At 47.0% G+C, this 20,891-nt stretch overlaps 5 protein-coding genes, 1 long non-coding RNA gene and 1 other non-coding gene across 10 annotated transcripts; 2 read left to right on the top strand and 5 right to left on the bottom strand.

Annotated features, from left to right (window-relative positions):
- Positions 1-2,683: 2,683 nt before the first annotated feature.
- TRNAW-CCA lies at positions 2,684-2,755 on the top strand. Its single transcript has one exon. It is a non-coding gene; the product is annotated as a tRNA-Trp (tRNA).
- Positions 2,756-3,344: 589 nt separating this feature from the next.
- Positions 3,345-5,863, bottom strand: LOC9629860. Its single transcript, XM_024663736.1, has 5 exons — positions 5,839-5,863; positions 4,617-5,776; positions 4,481-4,552; positions 4,294-4,376; positions 3,345-3,467 (listed from the first exon to the last, which is right to left on the bottom strand). The coding sequence occupies exons 2-5, from the start codon at positions 5,731-5,733 to the stop codon at positions 3,345-3,347; spliced, it is 1,395 nt and encodes a 464-aa protein (XP_024519504.1). The 5' UTR covers positions 5,734-5,776; positions 5,839-5,863.
- Positions 5,864-6,429: 566 nt separating this feature from the next.
- Positions 6,430-10,246, bottom strand: LOC9630348 (uncharacterized protein slr1919). Of its 2 annotated transcripts, none has more exons than XM_024663791.1 (18): positions 10,049-10,246; positions 9,867-9,991; positions 9,424-9,789; positions 9,184-9,359; positions 8,968-9,136; positions 8,860-8,912; positions 8,660-8,803; positions 8,506-8,610; positions 8,326-8,451; positions 8,076-8,267; positions 7,917-8,023; positions 7,704-7,866; positions 7,583-7,648; positions 7,439-7,532; positions 7,274-7,386; positions 7,147-7,217; positions 6,990-7,089; positions 6,430-6,935 (listed from the first exon to the last, which is right to left on the bottom strand). In XM_024663791.1, the coding sequence occupies exons 1-18, from the start codon at positions 10,222-10,224 to the stop codon at positions 6,570-6,572; spliced, it is 2,712 nt and encodes a 903-aa protein (XP_024519559.1). In that variant the 5' UTR covers positions 10,225-10,246; the 3' UTR covers positions 6,430-6,569. The 2 variants fall into 2 exon arrangements, with proteins under 2 accessions (XP_024519559.1, XP_024519560.1); XM_024663792.1 differs by having other exon boundaries at positions 9,867-9,982.
- A 185-nt stretch (positions 10,247-10,431) lies between these two features.
- Positions 10,432-13,320, bottom strand: LOC112342221. Of its 2 annotated transcripts, none has more exons than XR_002990877.1 (8): positions 13,224-13,320; positions 12,525-12,877; positions 11,830-12,473; positions 11,536-11,679; positions 11,319-11,460; positions 11,203-11,260; positions 10,898-11,045; positions 10,432-10,829 (listed from the first exon to the last, which is right to left on the bottom strand). It is a non-coding gene; the product is annotated as an uncharacterized LOC112342221 (long non-coding RNA). The 2 variants fall into 2 exon arrangements; XR_002990878.1 differs by having other exon boundaries at positions 10,898-11,029; positions 13,224-13,319.
- Positions 13,321-14,007: 687 nt separating this feature from the next.
- On the top strand, positions 14,008-16,005 carry LOC9630347 (homeobox-leucine zipper protein HOX22). 2 transcript variants are annotated; one of them, XM_002989959.2, is made up of 3 exons: positions 14,008-14,335; positions 14,563-15,011; positions 15,186-16,005. In XM_002989959.2, the coding sequence occupies exons 1-3, from the start codon at positions 14,212-14,214 to the stop codon at positions 15,768-15,770; spliced, it is 1,158 nt and encodes a 385-aa protein (XP_002990005.2). In that variant the 5' UTR covers positions 14,008-14,211; the 3' UTR covers positions 15,771-16,005. The 2 variants fall into 2 exon arrangements, with proteins under 2 accessions (XP_002990005.2, XP_024519445.1); XM_024663677.1 differs by having other exon boundaries at positions 14,560-15,011.
- A 16-nt stretch (positions 16,006-16,021) lies between these two features.
- Positions 16,022-19,258, bottom strand: LOC112342219 (GBF-interacting protein 1-like). Its single transcript, XM_024663675.1, has 9 exons — positions 18,978-19,258; positions 18,867-18,910; positions 18,712-18,802; positions 18,535-18,658; positions 18,071-18,474; positions 17,709-18,015; positions 17,221-17,656; positions 16,687-17,169; positions 16,022-16,602 (listed from the first exon to the last, which is right to left on the bottom strand). Exons 1-9 carry the CDS (start codon positions 19,204-19,206, stop codon positions 16,345-16,347), a joined length of 2,376 nt encoding a protein of 791 aa, XP_024519443.1. The 5' UTR covers positions 19,207-19,258; the 3' UTR covers positions 16,022-16,344.
- A 31-nt stretch (positions 19,259-19,289) lies between these two features.
- LOC112342220 (GPI mannosyltransferase 1-like) lies at positions 19,290-20,847 on the bottom strand. The gene is made up of 4 exons (XM_024663676.1): positions 20,577-20,847; positions 20,315-20,497; positions 19,671-20,155; positions 19,290-19,594 (listed from the first exon to the last, which is right to left on the bottom strand). Exons 1-4 carry the CDS (start codon positions 20,839-20,841, stop codon positions 19,307-19,309), a joined length of 1,221 nt encoding a protein of 406 aa, XP_024519444.1. The 5' UTR covers positions 20,842-20,847; the 3' UTR covers positions 19,290-19,306.
- Positions 20,848-20,891: the final 44 nt, after the last annotated feature.

Raw genomic sequence — 20,891 nt, 5'->3', positions numbered from 1 at the left:
GCATTGAGATGTAATTTAGATTCTAATAATAACTTATGTACATTTAGAAAGAGTAATGTATAATTGTCATATGCAAAGATTTCGATGAAGTAAGTAGATATCAACTCATATATCCTTTATATTTAGAAATAGCTTTACAATTAAATAGATTTTATGAATACATAATTAGTGAATAAGTCATTGTGAGATTTTGAGACAGAATAGAGGAGCCACTTTTGATAACTATTAAAACAGGTATCTATAGTTGCTAATGGGCTAAGTGTCAAGGGACATTTTGGTTAGATGTGACTTTATATTTAAAAACTACATCAAAAAAAATTTAAAAAATGAGCCTATGGAATTGCAAAATGAGCATGATGCTAAATAGAGAGCCTAATTTTCCTAGAAGAGGAAACACCACTTGAAAGTCTTAACTTTAAGGCATAGGTGGACAATGCTATTTCTATCTCTTTTTATGGTGTTGTGTCTATTTTTTAATGGTTTTGTCAATTGCTTTCTTTTAGGATTATAAACAAATACATGCATACAATAGTAAAATTTATGGTAAAATAAATGCTAAAAAGGTAATGGGCAACTTTGCCAGACTCAGAAAATAGACACTTCATGAATTTTTTAGTGTAATCTTTTAAAAGCAATCAATTCCTTAATTTGTTAGTCATGATTTTGATCTTGAGCTCCAAATTGCTTAAAATACTTATAACATTTTAAGGTATTGGATTCTAGAAGTGTGGGTAGAGAATTTCAGACTCCAAATGTTAATGGCTTCAGCTTATATAACCTCTCCATGATAAAACTTTTGTTCTAAATCTAATAAATAAGTTAATTAAATCTAATTCAAGAGCTTTTGGAGGCAAATCCAAAAGGTGAATGTTCTTTCCCTTCCTAATATTTTGGTGCTTAAAATGATAGATAGTCAAAAACCAAGTTTGGAGAGGTTTTCCAGAATAAAGTAAGTTGTGACAACTTTGTGTTTACTACTTTCTTCTAAGAACCATTTAAAAGTAGGAATATTCTATTAAAAAGTAAACCATAGTCAAAACATGTAATAATAATTTAATAATGAAAATCACCATAGTGCATCATAAGGCAGAGAGGATGCGAAACGGCCAAAGGCTGGTCCTTGTGGGATACTGGCAAGCATAGACGGCTCTTTGCGGGAACAACTGCTTTGCAATTGCGTCTTGCCACGCGCAGACTTGGACTCTCTTCTTCTCCAGACGATTGCCTCCGTGCTTGTGAGTGTCCATACTGGAATGGAAGGGAAAGTCTTTGTTTCTTTGTTGATGCTTCTTGTATGGACTATCCTTGAATTGAATGAAGGTAGCGTAGAATGGTCCGGCTTTTGGAGGGACTTCCCATAATCGCAAGTCTCCACCCCATGAAACTTGGTGGAGTTCTCCCATGCAAATTCAACATAAAATTTGGCAGCTCCTCCACAAGCTTGTGCAGGAGCCTCATGCAGGCACCGAAAGGATTCAACAAAGGTTCGATGTTCTTCAGGATTGCAATTGACCCATATTTGTTCGACTCCAAAGTGGGGATTTGGACACTTCCTCCCTATCAAACCATCTGGACGTTCTCCTCCAACACATTGCACATACAAGGAGTGCAATTGGGTGTTGTAAGCAGCACAGTGCAGTTGTGCTGCTGGAGATTGATGATCTGGAAGCTCTTAGCGAATCGAAGTGGTTGTGGGCCTGGGACATGGACACACTTCCGTCTTTGTCTAGCCCGTACATGCTCGAAATTGGCGGTGAGATTAAGTTACTCGCTGCAACGAGGGATTGGGAGGTCGTGGTTCTGGTGCTGGACAGGAAGAGTGGTAAAGAATGGGGCTGGAGGAAAGTCTCAACATTATCCAAACACTTCGACAAACACTTCCACAAGGAGAGCAGCTTTGTGTCTTTGTTTGACAGCAGGACATGCTGTACACATGGCAATCTCACGTTTTTATGCGTAGGGATGCAGGTTGTGGTATTTGAATCCCAACGCATGACATGGGAGCTTGGGAAATGTTTGTTGTGTACAATGGGGCTGCTTGTGTGGGTGCCTGACTTCGCAGCCGTCCCAAATGTTAACACGCCCAGCGAGAAGTTGAAGGGGGCAGCTTTGATGCCGGCTATGGAATGTTCTCAGGTGATGGAGAAGTGTTCTCTCTCTCTCTCTCTCTCTCTCTCTCTCTCTCTCTCTCCCTCTCTCTCTCTCTCTCATTGAGGTGGAGGCTCTTTCAAAGCGTGGGATGGCATGGCAACAGATTGGGGAGGTCACAGACAAAGGTAACCGTAGCAGTTTCTTGTGTGTGATTTCCTTGGTGACAAAGTGTTTGGGTGTATTTACACTACATTTGATTTCTTAAATAAGGTTCTTTAAAATTATTATTTGAGAAACGTGCTATCGCAAAACTAGTGCTTGTGCACAAGTATTGAATATGCTAAATCCTTGTTAAAGTCTTTGCAATATTTTCACAATTAGAAATTGCTCAATCTTTCTTCCTTTCAACATCCTACCCCTCAATTTTCCCATTCTATGCAAGTAGTTTTGAGGGGTAAAATGTAAATGAAAAGTAACTTTAAACTTATCTATAGTAGATATAGATCCTTAACAATTTTACCATTAAAAAATCAGTTTAAGATAGACCTAAAATCTGTTTGCCATGAGAATATTCTGTTCTTCCACGTGAGAGGGATCCATGGCGCAACGGTAGCGCGTCTGACTCCAGATCAGAAGGTTGCGTGTTCGAGTCACGCTGGGTTCACTTTCGAGAAGATGGTGATTCTTTTGGGATATTCTCATATGAATCATGTAAAACCACTGGAATAATTACTAAATCTTTTACATTTAGGATTCCTTTAGCAGCTAAGAACTTTTTCACATTTGTTAACCAAGTTGACATTCTACCATCATTAGAAAAATTTAAGTTTGATCTTTTATTTGGAGCATTACTAACATGCCCATGTATAGCAATTATCATGCCATGAATCTCTTTTAGCATCTATTGCTAATTTTTATTAAGGACATAAACAATTTCATGGATAATTCAAATCTCTACATCTCCATTAGCCACCATCTACATTAGGCTTTTAACATTTATCTTGGTCCACCATTGCATCTCTAATACTAATGTTAAAATAACAAAATAAAAACACCTAAACTATGCTCTTGAGGTTCTTCAGACCTAAAAATCTTGAATAATGGTTTCGAAGGTTTGCAATCATCAACCATCTGTTGTGCTGTTTCAGCACGGATATTCGGGGCTTGTTCCAGTCGTGGCCACTGCTGCCCAGTTGTCCATCCGGCTCTTAGCAGGAGTAGAGGAGTCTTTCGCAGCCTCTTGAGCACTCCAGCTACCTGCAATGGGAGACGACAATTTTGATTGCTCCGCTCGCGTGCAGCTTCTTGCCGTGCAGGTAAAACGCATCCATGAGAAGCTGGGCCACCTTTGGTCTGGTGCCTAGACGGCTAGTGATCTGTAAATTCAAAAGGTAAGTTTGGAGAGAAGAAATGAAACTACAAACCGCTTCCAAGCCATTGCTTGAAGAGTGGACAGATTCTTTTAAGCGATTGGGTGGAACCTTTTTATTTGTAAGAAGCAGCTGTGCACAACATTTTCACCGTCAGACTAAAGCAAGTTACTGTTCACAAGATTCGTCTCCAACTATTTGAAAGAAGACGATTGACCATGAACGTGTATGTTTTCTTAAAAAACTTAAAGTTGCTGGTGCTATTCCTGCAGAGATGGAATGAATTTCCTGTAACGGATGATAAAGTACCTTCTAACAAAGCAAATGAGCACAGTATTAGAGTATAGTATGCTGGCAGACAAAACCAAAACTTCAAAGCTACAGCAAATAATTTTGCTATGATCATTATGGCACAAAGATCTCAGCGCTTATGCTGGTTTTCTCAAATAATGCTTTATTTTGTTAAAGTGGAACTTATTCAGTAAAGTGGGACATTAATTAGCATGTGCATTTCCTAGTACTTAATTAATATTTATTAATATTTCTATCAGTTTTTTAATTTATTTTTTATATTTCACAATATTATAACACAAAATCATATGAAAAGTTTTTAATCTATAAATTATAAAGCTAAAACTTCAATTTTTTATTGTTGTTATAAAAATGGCATGTGGCCACACACCATAAGTGGGATAATGAAAAGTTCCACTTTAACAAAATAAAGCATAATAATAATTTAAAGAACCAATTTAGCAATCAAATATAACCTAAATACCGCTGCCCAAACACTTTGTTAACAAGGAAATCACACACAAGAAAATGCTACGGTTACCTTTGTTCCGATCAACCGCGACCTCTCCAATCTGTTGCCATTGAAAGAGCCTCCAGCTCTAGAAAAGATCTCAGCGCGGTTTTCTCAAATTAAAGAACCCCATTTAAGCAATCAAATGTAGCATAAATACCGCTGCCCAAACACTTTGTCAACAAGGAAATCACACAGAATAAAATGGTACGGTTACCTTTGTTCCGATCAAGTGCGACCTCTCCAATCTGTTGCCATGGCATCCCACGCTTTGAAAGAGCCTCCACCTCTAGAAAATTCGACCAAGTACAAATCAATAACCGCACATGTATATAGGGAACTCTTCTCTTCACCTGAGAACGTTCCAGGTGTAATATGAAAGCTGCCCCCTGGATATTTGCTGGCACAACTTTGCTTCAACTTCTCGCTGGGCGTGTTAACATTTGGGACAGCTGTGAAGTCGGGCACCCAAACAAGCAGCTCCATTGTACGCAACAAACGTTTCCCAACCAGCTCCCATGTCATGCGTTGGGAATCAAATACCAGAACCTGCATCCCTACACACAAGAACGTAAGATTGCCATGTGTACAACATGTCCTGCTGTCAAACAAAGGCACCCAGTCGTGCAAGTGCCTGTAGAAGTGTTTGGGTAATGCTGAGACTTTCCTCCAGCTCCATTCTTTACCACTCTTCCTGTCCAGCACCAAAACCACGACCTCCCAATCCATCGTTGCAACGAGTATCCCAATCTCACCGCCAATTTCGAGCATGTACGAGTAAGACAAAGACGGAATTGTACCCACGTCCCAGGCCCACAGCCACTTCGATTCGCTAAGAGCTCCCAGATCATCAATCTCCAGCAGCACAACTGCACTGTGCTGCTGACAAATCCCAAGACCGTATTGCACTCCTTGTATGTGCAACGTGTTGGAGGACAACGTCCACATGGTTTGATAGGGAGGAAATGTCCAAATCCCCACTTTGGAGTCGAACAAATATGGGTCAATCGCCATCCTGAAGAACATCAAACCTTCACTCATGTACGGGATCAGCATGAACGACCGGCGACACTGTGCTGAAGTTTTAAGTGCAGGTACGGTCACCCATTGTTGCGTTAGCGGGTTCCCAACGAAGAAACGTGTCTCGTAATTCTCCTCGATGATGCATACGACCAGGCCACCTGCGGACAAGAATAGTTCTGAACCTTCCGGTGTAAGCCAGGAGTCCCAACCCCGAGGTAAATCTTGCAACCTGTAAGGCCCTGAAGGATATTTGTAGTAGCGAGTTCGCTGTTTTAAAAGTTCTGTGTTAGTTCCTTCCTGCAGCAATACGAAAGTAGGTGTTCTGTAGCGGCTGTTTCGGGCCCATAATGCTTTGAAATGTGGATCATTTAGCAGAGAATCCCATTGTTTGCAAACCAAATGCGACCACACTATGTCTTCGACTGGTAACAAAGATAGTATATGCATCTGAAGGTTCAATGGTAAGCTTCCCTAGGTTTTCCCGATTCGGCTGAAAAACAAAAACAAAAAGCAAAATTAGAGAAAAATCAAAGGAAAGAAATTCAACAACACCTTGAGCGCCGTAGGGCCTTCCCCCCTCGGCTGTACACAACAAAAGAGAGAGAAAAGAAAAAAGAAAATTAGAGAGAAAGAAATTCAACACATACCTTGAGCGCCATAAGGCCTCCATCTTTTAAGTGAGAAGAACACAGAAAATTCTCACCTTGCAACAGATTCTATGATCACTACATCATCTTCCCAGCCACTCCCAGAGGCGAAGTGATCTATAGGGCTTTTTCACACGCCCTTGAAACTTTAGGCCATTTTTCTTGGGACAAGATCAAGGATGCTAAGCGATCAAGTGGCGATGGATTTAGACAGGCGCAGGCATGGATCTCATGGCGGGCGCTGGACGGCGATAGACGGTTTTGTTTCTGTCGGCTCTTTAGACTGCATCCCCCCCGGGGCCGACGATCAGAACTTCACTCCTCTGATGTTTGTTCTTTTAGTGACATTTGATATTGTGATTTGTGACTAAAGTAGCTTGGACTTGACATGATACTCATCTTTGGAGGCCACCTTGAAACGCACTGGTCTCCTCGCTGGAAGTTCCTTTTTACTCAGTTTCCAAGCATATGTTGTCCCCGATGGAGAAAAACTCTCTGGAAGAAGATCAAGCGTGGACCCATTTTGGTAAAGTCTTGCATGCGCTCTTATGTACGCTGACATAATTCCTATGGTGGAAAACTTTGCCAACCGCCCAGCAATTACTAGTACAAATAATAAGCCCGCTCAGCCTCTTCTTATGCTGTTGCAGCGCGGGTACTCGGGGCTGGTTCCAGGTATGTGTAGCTCATGCCCACCGCCAGTCGATGGAAGGCCGCGGCTAGAGCCCAGCCCATGACCGTCGCCGTTGTCCATCCGGCTCTTAGCAGGAGTAGGGGAGTCTTTTGCAGCCTCGCCACGAGTGCTCTCAGAAGAAACTGCAGCTGCCTGGTGCTTGCAATGGGAGACGACAATTTGGATCGCTCGTCGATCTCGACGCTCGCGTGCTCTTGCAAGAGCTTCTTGCCGTGCAGGTAAAACGCGTCGGCGAGAAGCTTGGCCACCTTTAGTCTCACCGGTGCCGCCTCCTTGGAGACGAATGCGCGGGCCAGTGATTTCGTGTCCTGTAAAACTCAGAAGGTTTAATTCTTGGAGAGAAAAGAAGTGAAACTACGAACCGCTTCCAAGATGATCCGACGTAGTGAGGCGCCGTTGCTTGACAGAAGAAGCTTGCACAGTGTGGGCTCCAGACTCGTCGTGGCATTCGATGCGGCCGGCCTAGAAAGGATAAACAAGTGAACTAAGAGTTGGATTCTTTTGCGATTGGTTGCTTACTCGGTGGAAGTAATGCTTATCAAAGATGCAACACGATTCCAACGGAACTCCTTTTTATTTGTAAGAAGCAGCTGTGTACAAGCGAGATTTTCACCGTCAGACTCAAGAGTTTTCCAAAGAAAATTACCGTTCGCAAGATTCGTCTCATAGGAGCCGAATTATCTGAAAGAAGACGATTGACCACGAACGGGTATGTTCTCGTAAAAACCTTAAAGTTCGGGTCGACTGCCAGGGCCATTCCTGCAGAGATGAAATTTTTAGTATGACATTCCTGTAATGGATGATAACGTACCTTCTAGCGAAGCAATCGAGCGCAGTATTAGAGTATAGTATGCTGGCAGACGAAACCGAAACTTTAAAGCTACACCGAACAATTTTGCTATAATCTGAAAGACGAAGCATAAGATGAACGATTACATTTACGTAAAAATCAGACCTGACTGAACTTGAAATCTGGTAAACCATTCTTAACAACGAATCCATTTAACGAATCTTCGAGAGCCTGCAACGAAAGAAAATGTGAATAACAATATGCAAAACAAACCTTGGATATTTACCAATCTCAGCCGGAACCGGTTAGTCCCAGGCTTCACCACGTCCATTTCAGCCAAATCATCGACTAAAAAACTCCAATCCCCGTTCACAAGATGGGCAGTGGCCGCAATCATAGCGTATTGATGTTTTTTCTCCATTCGACAAATCAGTCCAAAATCAAGGTACCTGCAATTGAAAGTGAATGCACAGTGAATAGATATTAAAACATTTCGTACGCAATACTGTTGTCCGAAGTATAGATAATATTTCCAGGATGTGGATCGGCATGCAATATACCAACATCAAGCAGCTGCGTCAAAGAAGATTGCACGCCCTTGTTAACCTGCACAAGACTTTAGAAACCAGTGCATGACATTACAATCCATTTCTTTTACCATTTCCAAGAGACGGTCTGTGGCTTCCCGTCGAAGCTCTAGAGTAGCCCCAGTGTCCTGTCCTTTCGCAACTCTACGAAGGTCCACTGGACGCGTACCCGATATCCATTCCATTGTCATCACTTTCTTTGTCGTCAAGTGACGCAAGACTCTTGGAACCACAACGAAGGGTAACTTTGGTGTAAGCGCCACCTGGATTGCATGAATATTAGCAAGGTGTAAAGGAGAAGAAGAAAATTTGCACACTCACTGCAAACGCAGACGCGTTCTGTGCTTCAAGCCTGTAGTCCAATTCACCGTACAGGCCCTTCCCAACTTCGTCAGCGAAAACCGATAAATCACTGTTAATGCCCGCAACCTTACGTACCAGCCCCAGCTGCAGGAGTGCTACAATCAGCTACAATCCAGAAAACAGCACCGATATGCTTACCCCAAGGCGAAGGATATAAACATCACGTGCGACGGAATAAAAAATGTTTGGCCTTTGAACCTTCACAGCCACGTCCTGTCCGTCCCTCGTTCGTCCTCTATAGACCTGATATTTTCATGAAATGAAAACTATTATGCCACCAGAAATAGCAGACCTGTCCAAGGGAAGCGGCTGCCACGGGTTCTTCCGATATATAGGAGAACACTTCGCTTATCGGGCGGCCAAGCTCTTGCTCTATTAGAAGCAAAGCCATTTCATTAGGAAACGGTGGCAGACGATCTTGTAGATCTCCCAAAACCTGCTCTATGAATTTTATTAGCTAGCAGACGAACTTATCTGCGTGCGTATATGTACCTGTGCAGTTTCCGGGCCTATCAAGTCTGATCTTGTTGACAACGACTGAGCAACTAGTTTAACAAGAAGATTTAGTAGAAAGCATTAACATAATCAACAGGAAAGTACCTTTTGTGAAAGTCGGGCCAAGCCTCAAAACAGTTTGCTTAAACATTTCAGCCGTTTTCATCATCATTTTTTTGTTCTCCTCTTCAGAAGACGGCTCTCTTTTTGTCAACGGCGTGATGCTCTTTTCGAACATGTACCATACGAAGAGATAGCTAAATGCTGCAGAAACCTGAACAGAAAATAATGAGCTTTACAGTAAAAAATAAGGGGTATTACCTCGAGAGCCCGGAACAGCAAGAGATGTGGTCTTGCATTGAAATAGACGGCGAGATCTTCAGGATCATAAGCTTCTTGCAGCGGTAGCTTCCAGATAGCTAGCTGCATTTTTACGTTGTCAAAATACTGTCTTATGGTTGCGATATCAGCAGCGACAAGGTCCCAACCGGATAGCCCTGTACAGATAATACTAAAGAAAACTCACAAAAAGAGACATCAGTGAAAATAAAAGTATAGTACCACGATACGAAGGTGCCTGCCACACTGGTTTCTCTGCAGGAGCCGTCGATGAATCCGCAGAACTCGTCAGGAAAAGCGCTTCCGAGATTACAGTAAGAGCTGTTTCCATCGTCCATTTGGAGATAACTTTCTTATCACTGTGAAGAACTTGAGCCACTTTGCTGTTCCGCGCCCAGTTGTGTCCTTGTGATCTAGTCTTCTCGACTGCCTCTTTCACCTGCGTTGTCAAGTTCTCGATACCACCTCGGAAAATCGAGCGCCACGGGACGAGAGGAGACCGCAACGAGACCGCAACAACAGGAGGAGTATTCGTGGAGGAGGAATCTATAATCTCGAGAACATCCGTATCAAGCTCCTCCCAGCGCTCTTGAATTTCCAAAACACAACGAGATTAAAAAGATGTAAACAGGAAGAAAAGAAAGAGTTTGGAAGGTATAGCTTACCAGTGGAGAAAGAAACGCTGGATGGATCAAACGTGTATCCCTCATCTCCAAGAACCTCAACAGTGAGCTGCTCGTCACTGTCCACACTGGATTTGGCTCTAGGGACGACACGACATCTACTCGCGCTACATGGGAAGAATCAATTCGCGAGAATTTCACCACGGCTACCAATTCCAGCTTACCGGAGGCAGGAGCTAGGCCTGCATTCGAGTTCCTGAACGGGCGCGATCGAAATTCTTGGCGCGAGCAGCGGCAGCACCGACCTTGCGGCGCTCGCTGTGCTAGAAATGTAGGAGAATTGGGAGCATAGCGGACCTGGCTCTGCGGAGACTGCCGCGCCTGCTGCCGCCGCTGCCATGCTCGCTCGCTCGCGTCGCGCATAAACCCTAAAAGCTTGTGGATTTGAAAGTGCCACCTGGCATCACACAAAAGCAGCTGACCGTTGACAATGCATTGACTTAGGGCAGAACTTTTTAGGTTTTGTTAAACGTACTGGCGGAGTTAAGAGAGATTGAGTGGAAGGCAGCTTTTCTTTTCATCACACAGATTCCACTGAAAAGGTACATTGACGGGAGAAAACATAGGATTTTCATGGAAAATTCCGCTTTTTTACTCCAGGAGTGTGGAGAAGCAAAGATATCTCCCACCACTGTGAATTTGCTTTTGCAGCTTTTTGACAAGGTGTAAGATGTAAAATGGCCCACGCAAAGCCGTGCAGTTTGTTCTTGGCTTTTCCTCCTTTCTTTTTTTGTATGGCTTCTCGAAGCGAAGTGAAAGTCCAAAGTCTAGGTTTTCAATCGCAAAGCTTCTTACCTCTCGAGTTACTTCGAGTTTCCACAGAATTTATCGTAGTTTGTGATGCAAAGCGAGAGTTTCCAAGGAAGCGAGGGAGCAGTGAATCTGGCGATCGTTCTCTTCTCGCATCCATACGGACTTCGTTTTTTCACGGAGACCAACCCGAATCTGCAGTAAAGGCGAGGCATCTGTTAGAAAAACAAAGGGGAAAAGTAGGAAAGCGAATATTTACTTACAGCTTGCGTGCATTCGCCATAGGGAATTTTTCTCAATGGTCCAACTTTTCAATGTTGTCTGCTTCTCCATTTCTTTTCTCTTTTTCTTTCGTTGTCAGACATCGATCGCCCGTGGACGCCACACAGATGGTCCTGAAGGCCACCCCGACTGTTAGAAAAAAGAGAAAACATTTGCCAAAGTTTAATGTGTGTCAGAAGGACTCGGTTCTTCAAGCAAGCAATTCCAAAACAGAGACAATTGCGATATATACAAAAGGAAAGCTGGCCAGACAAAGGAAGGAGCGATGCACGCGTATTGAATTCACCTTGTCGCGCAGCTGCAACTTGCGAATCTGTTCTCCAAAATTGGTTTCTGTTGGGTTTCTACGGAGTGAACGAGCACGGATGTAAAAAAATAAAACAATGGAGACGAAAGGACTACCTGTTTTGTAGCTTGCCCGGGTTGGTCTTGGCACACTCGAGTACTCCTGATATTGTGTTGTTTATTAGATCCACGTGATGTGATATCACTTTGAAAATAGATTATGTGTAGAAGAAGTTACACAAACTCCGGGGTGTCCTTCCTGCAGGTTTGAAGGTCAAGATCTCATTTTCTTTAATCCTTAAACGCCGAGGAAAAAACTGTAAGAAATGCGCACCTCACGAGTCGAGCTCTCTTTCCTGCGTTTGCGTTTTGCGTTTTGCAGTGCTGCGTTGCGTTAAGCTCATAAAATAAGGAAACGGATACTCAACATCCTTTTCGAGGATCCCAAGATTTGCAGGCGCCAATTCTATCACACTGCCTAAAGAACCGGTGGAAGTGTGCATGCCAATGACAAAAACAAACAAGAAAAGTGTAAAACAGAGGGAAAAAAAAAAACAAAACACTGAGATGAGAATACGGAAGAACAAAATCATAAAAAAAAGGAGAAGAAAACAAAGAAAAAGCTTACCAGAGGTGTGCGTGCGCGGGAATGATTGGCCAGTTTTGTCAAATGGGCTCCTTGCGCTGATCATCATCGTCCTCGCTACAAACCGCAAGCGATTGAGTGTCTACCAGTGACCACCACCACAAACTGCGCGGCAGCAGCCATTGCTCGGAAGGCCCCACAGCAAAGACAAAACGTCCAAGCGGACAAAAGGCCGCGCGGGCAGCTTTCACTGGGGACCGACCTGTTCAATCCCTGTTTCGGCTTTTGTACTCTTCCGGTTAACTTGTTTTAACCACGTATCCATCCCGCCATAACTCCTTCCCGGGCTTCATCAACTTCCGGTGCTTTCGCTTTTCCCTCGGTCGTAAGATCCCACTTTCCTGTGTCGACGATCCGAGATACGAAGCAGTGGCGGTCGCAGCAGCAGCGAGGATTCCAGATCTTCCAAACTTTCAAAAGCCAGCCACCGGCCAGCGCTAGCCACAGCACCAGCCATACAAACTCTCACTTTCGGGGGCGCCACCAAACGGAGAGGCAGTGTCGCGGTCACACGATTTCGCCTCTATCGCTGCACTGCTTCCCTCTCTCACCCTCGCTTCTTGATTACACTGGCGCGGCTGGTAACTTAGGAGGAAGAAAGGGAAGTCGAGAGACCCGCTGACAAGCTGAAAGAAAAACAAAAGTAAGAAAAGAAAAGAGAGAAAGAGGCCACTTACAGTGTGGTCCTGAGTGCACTAACTATCTGCTGGTGGCCTCTTTTGTTGGTTTCTGCGCGCTTCGCTTTGCTGGTGGTCGTGGTGGTCATGGTGGTGGAGTTTCGTGAAGTAGCTACGGGCTTAGGAGATGCTCAAAGTGGTGGTGGACTTTTCCATTTCTACTCTTTCTGCTCTTGTGTCGAATTCCTCCCAAATCCAAGCTCGCCAGCTAATAAATCCAATCCATCTCTTTGTTTTTCCTGCTCTGCTGCTGCTAGCTACTACTCCACTAAAAACTGTGATCGAATCCCCACAGATACAAACAGGTTGAATTTTCACCCACATTGCAGCGAACCGAATCGACTGTCATCAATCTGTAGCAGCCAGGAACCAGATGAGCCAGAGAAAAAAAGAATTCCAAAAGTCCAAAAACCGAAAAAAACAACCGAAAACAAATATAGTTTTTTTTTTCTCTCATCCCTTCGTGGAGCGAATAGACTTCAATTTTCCCCACGGCCAACACGGCCACGCATCCCTTTTCTTGCAAAAGCACGCAAACTCTGGAGACTCAACTGTGGGATCAGCAGACGACGACGAACGGGAGGGCGCCAGCGCCAAAAAACGAAAAAAAAAGGGAAGAACACTACAAACAGGAAATGTAGCTCGCTCGCTCTCTTTGTGTGAATCCCAGACAATGCCGAGATTTTGACGCTCTCTGACCTGAGAAAAGCGCCGCTCCATCGCTCGTCGCCTCCTCCTCCCTCTCGTCGCGCGCGCCTTGCTTAAACCTAGCCCTAAATAATCACTAGAAACCAAAACCACCCTACCTATCCGGGGTTCGAGACCGGGGTTCGAGACCGTCCAACGCGCCAGTACTATTTTAGGAAAGCCATGCCATCCATGCCATGTATGTGCATGGACGATGCTATGGCCATCCACATTCTTGGAATTCTTTCTTCTTCAAGAGCCAAAAGCCTAGCGAGCGATTTTCTCTGGAGCGATTCAAAGCGAGAGAGAGAGACACAGAGAATTTTTGGGCGTCAATCACGGATTTCCTGAATGAAGACGAGCAAGAGCAGCGACGATGACGATGCCGCCGGGTAGCTAACTTAAAAGCTCGCCCTTGAATTGCCCTTCTTCCCACGTCTTTGATTCTCTCGAGTCCGATGAAGTAGCCATCGATTTCTTGTGCGCTCTCTCGTTGTCTCCTCCTTTGCCAAAAATCCTCCTTTTTGGTATATGATGCTGCTGCCCCGACACGATGACTTTGGCCGCTCACTGCTGCTAGATTCGTCAGTCTATGGCTGCTCGCTCGTCCAAGACATTGGTCGATTGCTCTGCTGGTTCGCCCGCTACTTCCCTCCCAGCTAACACCCGCCATCTGGAAATCTCCTCTTTGTTCTTCCTCTCCTTGTTCTTCGTCTTCTCTCTTCACTGTTCTTCCACTTCTGGTCGCTAGTTGGGAGGGAATGAGAAACTCTGGCCTTTGATCCCCGATCGTTTCGTTCCAAAAATCTCTCTTTTTTTTTTCTTCGCTGTCCTTCGATCGTTCCCTTGGTTGACAATTTGCTCTTGTTGTTGGTGGTGATTCTAGCTTCTGGCTCCACAGATCGTCGTCGCCCTCGTGTCGGTCTCCCTGAAAATCTCGCGTCCCCGTCTCCTCTCAGAAAGCTAAACTCCCGCTCCCCCAGCACCCGGCCGGATCAAAATGGCAGCTTGGAGCGATCACTCCTCCACCGCCGCAGCGGCGATGCTGAAAAGCGGAGCAATTGAGCAGCAGCATGGCAGCGGCGAAAGCTCCAGCTTGGTGGCGATGCTCGGGCTTCGAGGAGGTAAAAGTTCCCATCGCTAGAAGTCTCTCTCTTGCTCTCCCTCCTGTTGAAAGAGATCTCTTCGTTTTTACGCTGTCCCTGGAGATCTCGTTCGTCGCCCCCTTCCGGATTGCTCGTCGATCGCAATTGATTGCCACCAAATGTTTGTTGGTGGTGGTCTTCTTGCTGTCGATGCCGGCGATGGTTCTTATCTCTCTCTAACCAAAAGTTCTTTTCTTCTCCAGCAGTGGGAGGCCTGCACCACCACCACCACCATAGCTCGGCTTCGCCACCACCGCCACCGCCTCCACCAGCACCGCCACTGACTTCCAAGCGGCCCCTCTACCCTACAATGTTGGATTCGCTGGACGAGACCGGCGACGGGGAGGTCGCGGATGATGGCAGCACCGGCGGCGGCGGCGGGTCGAGCGGCGGCGGAGGATTCCCGGAGAAGAAGCGGCGGCTGAGCGTGGAGCAAGTCCGGTCCCTGGAGCTGAGCTTTGAGACCGAGAACCGGCTGGAGCCCGTGCGGAAGATGCAGCTGGCGCAGGAGCTCGGGCTGCAGCCCCGGCAAGTCGCGGTGTGGTTCCAGAACCGGCGAGCCCGCTGGAAGACGAAGCAATTGGAGAAGGACTACGACGTTCTCAAGGCGGCGTACGAGTCCCTGGCGGAGGAGAACAAGCGGCTCAAAGCTCAAGTAAGTCGATGATCTTCATCACCACCACCACCACCGATGCTTTGTTTTCCTGATGATTCATCACCATCACTGTTCTTTCTTGTCTGTTTTCCTGATGATTCATCACCACCACCACCACCGATGTCCTTCCTTTGTTCGTTGTCTCAAAACTTTGGAACTGTGCTGTGATCGCAGCTGAGCGACAAGAAGCTCGTGGATGGCAATCACGAGAAGAAGCCGGATGAAGATGATGACGACAATGATGAAGATCGCAACGAGGAAGATATGGACGAGGACTCGGGATCGGCGGCGGCGGCTGCTACTACTACCACGGACAAGCCACCCAAGCCGCTGCTGCTCGTCGCCACCATGGCCAAGAACAACAAGAGCAGCGGAGTAGTGGAGGATGTCGACGATCAGGTGTGTACCACTCCAGACTCTCCCACGGTTGTCTCCTCCAAATTCAAGGAGTCGCCGCTGTCATCCTCCGACGGCTATAACTCTGATGTCTTGGACGCGTTTAGTCCGCATCCAGCACCGCCAGCGCCGCCGCCACCACCGGCCAGAGCTCACAAATTATCACCGCTAGCTCCGCAGCATCCAGCGGAGGACGAAGAACAAGCTCCTCCGGTAAAGGAGGAACCGGTGGCTTTCCCGTACAAGCTCGACGACGACGATGCTCTCCGGGGCCTCGAGGATGACGCTTCGTACAACTGCTTGTTTGGAACGGCTGCCGAGGAGGAGCAAGGCAACTGGGCTTCCTGGTGGGATTGGGCTTAGTAGCAGCAGCAGCTCTCTCCAATCCAAAAAAACCAAGTACCTCTCTCCCAGTTGTCGAGTACTAGTAGAAGAAAAAGTATCGAGCCTCCCGGTGTTGATGGATCAAAGATCTTCCAGCACTGTGTTTCTTCGTCCCAAGTCTTAGTACCCCTCTTTTTTGGTTGTTGTAATTTCGGAGCCTCTGCTCAACTGTGTATACTGGTTGGCTCTTGGTAATAAACAGAACGACGTTGTCTCTCGCGGAGAAAATAGAGAAAGAACTGCTTTTCTTCTCGGAACTCTGGTACAAAGGATAACATTTTTACCAGTGTCCATCCGTCTAGCCGGAAAGACTATAGAAGTATAAAAAAACCCGCTACTCAAAGTCTGATCTGATCTGATCCAAAGAGCCCCCAATAAAAAAAGCCCGGCAAAAGCCCTGTTGTTGTTATATACACTTTCCCCTTCGAGCCACAACTCTTCACTCAGTTTCCGCTATATGTGATCTTATACAAACCTCAGCAACAGGAGACACCAAGAGAGTACCTGTTGTTATGGAGAACATAGAAAACGCGCTCCTCCTCCCCCCTGTTGCTCAGTAGCTATTGTTCCACCCACGTTGAGGCTGCTGGCCATAAGCCGCGGCAGCGGCAGCAGCACCCTGGGATCCGGCCGTGGCCAAAGTCTGCGGCTGCTGAAGCATCTGGTGAGAGTTTGGAGCCGGGACGGACTGCGTCGGATGGTACAGGCTACCATAAGCAGTCGTCGGATGTCCGTGGTGCTGCTGGGCATACGCAGTGTATTGGCTTTGACTCGGAATGTTGTAGAAAGATTCCCGGGAAAAGCCTTCGCCCTGAAAGGCAAGACCAACGTTAGCAAACCAATTAATGCTGACTCCATCTCTCCATCTCTACGACGAAAGCAACCACAAACTCACCTGTTGACTTTGGATGTAAACATTGCTGTCCTTGTACTGCGATAGCGCGGCTTCGTCATAACTTAGAGAGGCTGGGCCGAGTGTTACCATCGGGTTGGTCGCGTAGCCGGCCGGAGAGGATGTATACCCGGCGTACCCGGCTGCCGAAGCAGAGTGGATTGTACTCGCTGTCGCCGTGACGGGCTTGTACTGAGCCATTGGATACTTGGCAGCGGCAGTAGGATAGTTGTTTGTAGGCGGATAGTTGCTTCCAGCCGGAGGTTGAGGGTACGCACTATTCCCCGCAAAGCTGTGCTGGTACGGCGCGTGCATGTAGGGAACACTTTGATGGAGATACGGGTAGTTAAACATGTTGTATCCCAGGTGCAAACTTGGCTGCGCCGAATAAGCATGAAGTGGCAGAGGCTGGTGCGGCAAACTCGGAACCGACTGGCCGCTAGTTGGCTGAGATGTTTGCGCAAGAGAACTACCAGAATTCCCACTCTGTGAATGGAACGTTAGAAGCGAGTGACAAAAAAAAGGTAAACCCTGTACCTCTGAGGACGCTAACGACGCTACGGATGTCATACTAGTGCTGTATTTAGCTGCAGCCGCCTTAGATGTCATAAGCGGGTACCGCATATCAGTCTCGACGTTGGGCCTATACGCAGGAGTGTAGTAGCTTGCAGTTGGATCCGAATAATGCTGATGCAAGCTTGAAAAACGAGATCCATCCGAAAGTTGAGAATCGGATGACTCGTACGGGTACTGCGTTCCAGGTTGAGCCATCAATCCGAATCCAGAATAGGCCGTTGGCAAGTATGGATAATGAGAGCTTTGCACGGAAGAGTCGGGTTTCGAGAGCTCCGAATGAGACACTGCTGGGACCGCAATGCTGACTGCAGTCACTTCGCTGTTCGAAGGAAGACTATCAGCCATCGCAGATGTCTGCGGAAGGTCGTAGTTTTGAGCTGCAGGATTTGAAGCAGTACTGTCACCAGACTTCTATTAGTAAATCCATTAAACGGAAAGTGATTGCAAACCTCGGAGAAGGTTGATCATCAGGCTCTTCTTCTTCTTCTTCTATGCCCTCAGGCTCGTCCTCCACTGCAGACGGCTTGTGTGTTAGAGAATCCTCATCGGACCCAAAGGTTAAGCTCCCAAAATTTAAGTTGAGGTCTGCAGAAGCGAGAAACTGGTTATGTATGATCACGGACTGGTCCTCCTTGTCCTCGAACTTAGACGTCGTAGCTGGAGCCGGAGCCCTCTGAAAATCAGACGTATAGGTGTCGGCGACAACAGAAGGCACGGTAGAACTCGGCTTTACTTTCCATTCCTGGAGTACACCAGCTGAAAGGAACGTCGGACTGATTAGTAGAAAGCCATGGCAAAGATCAGAGCTTACGTTTTTGAGAACCAACAGGTGCCTGGTGTGCCTGGTGCCTGCTGCTGGAGTACGTGGCACGAGGTGGCGGCGAAGAATCGGCTGCAGAAGAAGTCGACGATATTCCAGGATGCCCGTCTGGAAGTGGTGCTTGCTCGTCAGAAACGTAGTCACCCGGCAGAGGGGGTTCCATGTCAACCTCGTTCGAAGACCGCTGATTTCCAACCACACCAACGTCTCTCTTGGTGATCCCAGGCTCAAGTGCAACAGGATCGCTGCTCATTGGAAGCCTAGGAGGTTGGACAACGGTCTGCATTGTCGACGACTTCAAGATCTCCGCGATAGTTGGACGAGCACCACCGCTGAGAGATGGGCGATGGTAAGCTGCTTGCTCGTTGTGCGCTGCCGGTGCTGGAGTTGGGTTGCTGCACAGACAAGAAAAAAAAAATCTGTAACTATCTGAAAAAGACCTGCAAAAGCACTACCTTGCTTGACCACTCGGCAATTTTGGCGGCACTGCCGATGGTGGAGCCTCTTGAGGGCCGGAAGACTTAGGATAATATCCATTCTCTCTCGGAGCACCCCGGCCACGACCACCTCCGCTAGGCTCTACAGACAAAGGTTGAGCTCACAACACTGAAATCTGAAAGAAAAACCTGTACCGTATCTAGAACCTCCACGACCATAGCGACCCCCTCTGGCGGACGAGCTAGGAGCTCTAGCAGGCTTGATATCGGACGAGCCATCCTTGTTCTAAAACATTTAGAGAAGAGAGTCAGCACACTGACACCTTAGACAAGCAAAAGGAACCACATACCTCTCTCTTCTTATCGCGCTTCCGCTTGACTTCATGGAAAGTGTCTACATACAAACAAAAAAGGAAAAACCAAGTTTTGGCACAAAGTCACCCACGAACCGAGTCCCATACCTTGATTCAAGAGGCGCTGGACGGCCTCATTGAGGTCCATCCCGCACTCCTTGAGCATCGCATAGATCTCATCGTCGCTGCGCTCGACGGCGATCTCCTTGATGCTCTGGACCATCTTACGCGCGCTGGACGGAATTGTGGAAGCCGCAGCAGCAGTAGAAGGCGCCGCCATACCTCCCGCTGCTCCGCTGGCCCCGGAAGCGCCGCTGCTCGCCCTCGCCACAGTCATCCTCTCGCGCCTCAGCCTCAACCCTAAAACTCGAGGAGCCCTAATGGAGGGAGAGAGGGAAAAGAAAAAAGAGAGGGAAAACCTTGCGATCATCCACCTATTAAATGGCTTTAAGCTTTTGTTCCTTCGTGGCGTTATGGTGATGATACAAGAGCATGGACAAAACAAAGACGTTTGCGACGAAGAACACGATGCTGGAGATCCAGAGCTGGAAGAAGACGTTCCTCCCTTTAAATTCCAGCAAATACGCCCACGCTAACCAGTGGAGCTGCGACAATGTCCACACTCCAATGCACAAAGAGCCTCCCCAAAAGAACTTTAGCCCCGTGAATGGCAAGACAAGCGGCAAGAGGCTGAAAAACCAAACAAAGTATTGGGCTGTGACAACCTACACACGAAATCCAAAGCTCAGAAACAAGAAACCAACGAACCAACGAAGAAAAAAATGGTGACAAGGAACTTACCTTGTTGAATGCTACAAACGCGGCTGTCTGGGCGAAGAGACACAGCGGGAGATCATCGTGATACGCGGCCGCGAAGACGGTCTGGACGAGCATCTGCGGGGCGAAGGAGGCGAGGCGGTCCAGCAGCGTGATGCTCGAGCTCTGGCGGAGATAGATCGAGTAAAAGTAGATCGAAAAGTTGTGCCTTGGATCGGTGCGAGTGAGGTGGTAGAGCAGTGCCTCGTTGAGGAAGCTGGGGCCGTAGAGCGCGTAGGACGCGAGCGTGAGCGCCAGGAACACGGCCCCAGAAGTTAGACCGAAGGAGAGACTGTCGCGACTTACGAGCTTTGCGAGGATCATCATCGACTTGGAGCTAGCAGCTTGCTTGGATGTTGTCTCGGATGCTCTAGCATTGAGGAAGAGGACGAAAGGCAGCGCGTAGATGATGGGATAGATCCGAAAGTGGACGACCAATCCATACCAAAATGCGGCTTGGAGGTTGCGGCCTGGAAAAACAAAGGAAAAAAAAAAAGAATGGAATAAGAACAAAGAGTTTCAAGACAAGAAGAAAACCTCCAAGCAAGCAAAGAACACGTAAAGAACTCCAACCAAAGAACAAAGGCGAGGAATAAAACCAAGAACTACAAGAGAAAGAAACTACTCACCTTGCAAAAGCAAGATCAGAGTCCAGAGAACCACAGCGCATGGCAGCGCCTCGCAGTTCCCTCTCGTACCAATCGTGAATGTGAAAGGATTGAGAAGAAAGACCGCAGCACAGGCGATAGCAACACCCTCAGCGATTCCTTGCAACCGCAGCAAGCGATAGATCAAGCTCCCGGTCAGTAAATCTGCAACGATCCAAGGGCTTCAGCCTGTTGTCGATCGATTAGCACAAGAACAAGCTAGGAGAGGAGAGGATTACGCTACCTGCGACCGAGAACAAGATCTTCCCCCAGCAGCGATGGATCCACACATTGGGAAGCAGCAGCATTGCCAGCAGCGGCGAGTAGCGATAGGTATCGCGGAGAAATGGCGATCGCCCTTGCGCCATGAACGCCGCAGCATCGGAGAAGACAGTGTAATCCACATCGGAATAGGGAACCTCCAGGTGGGAATCTTGCCACTCGCCGTAAGCGATCAAAGCTAGACGAAGAAGCGCGCTCGCGATCCACAGCTTCACAGAGCTCTCCATCCCCCTATAGAACCCTAAAATGCGTGACGTGGACAGCCACCTTATATACT

This window comes from Selaginella moellendorffii, unplaced genomic scaffold (assembly GCF_000143415.4).
Source record: "Selaginella moellendorffii unplaced genomic scaffold, v1.0 SELMOscaffold_102, whole genome shotgun sequence".
NCBI classification, from domain to species: domain Eukaryota; kingdom Viridiplantae; phylum Streptophyta; class Lycopodiopsida; order Selaginellales; family Selaginellaceae; genus Selaginella; species Selaginella moellendorffii.
Note: the sequence above shows the minus strand (reverse complement) of the source record. Positions and strands in the feature narration are given on the sequence as shown.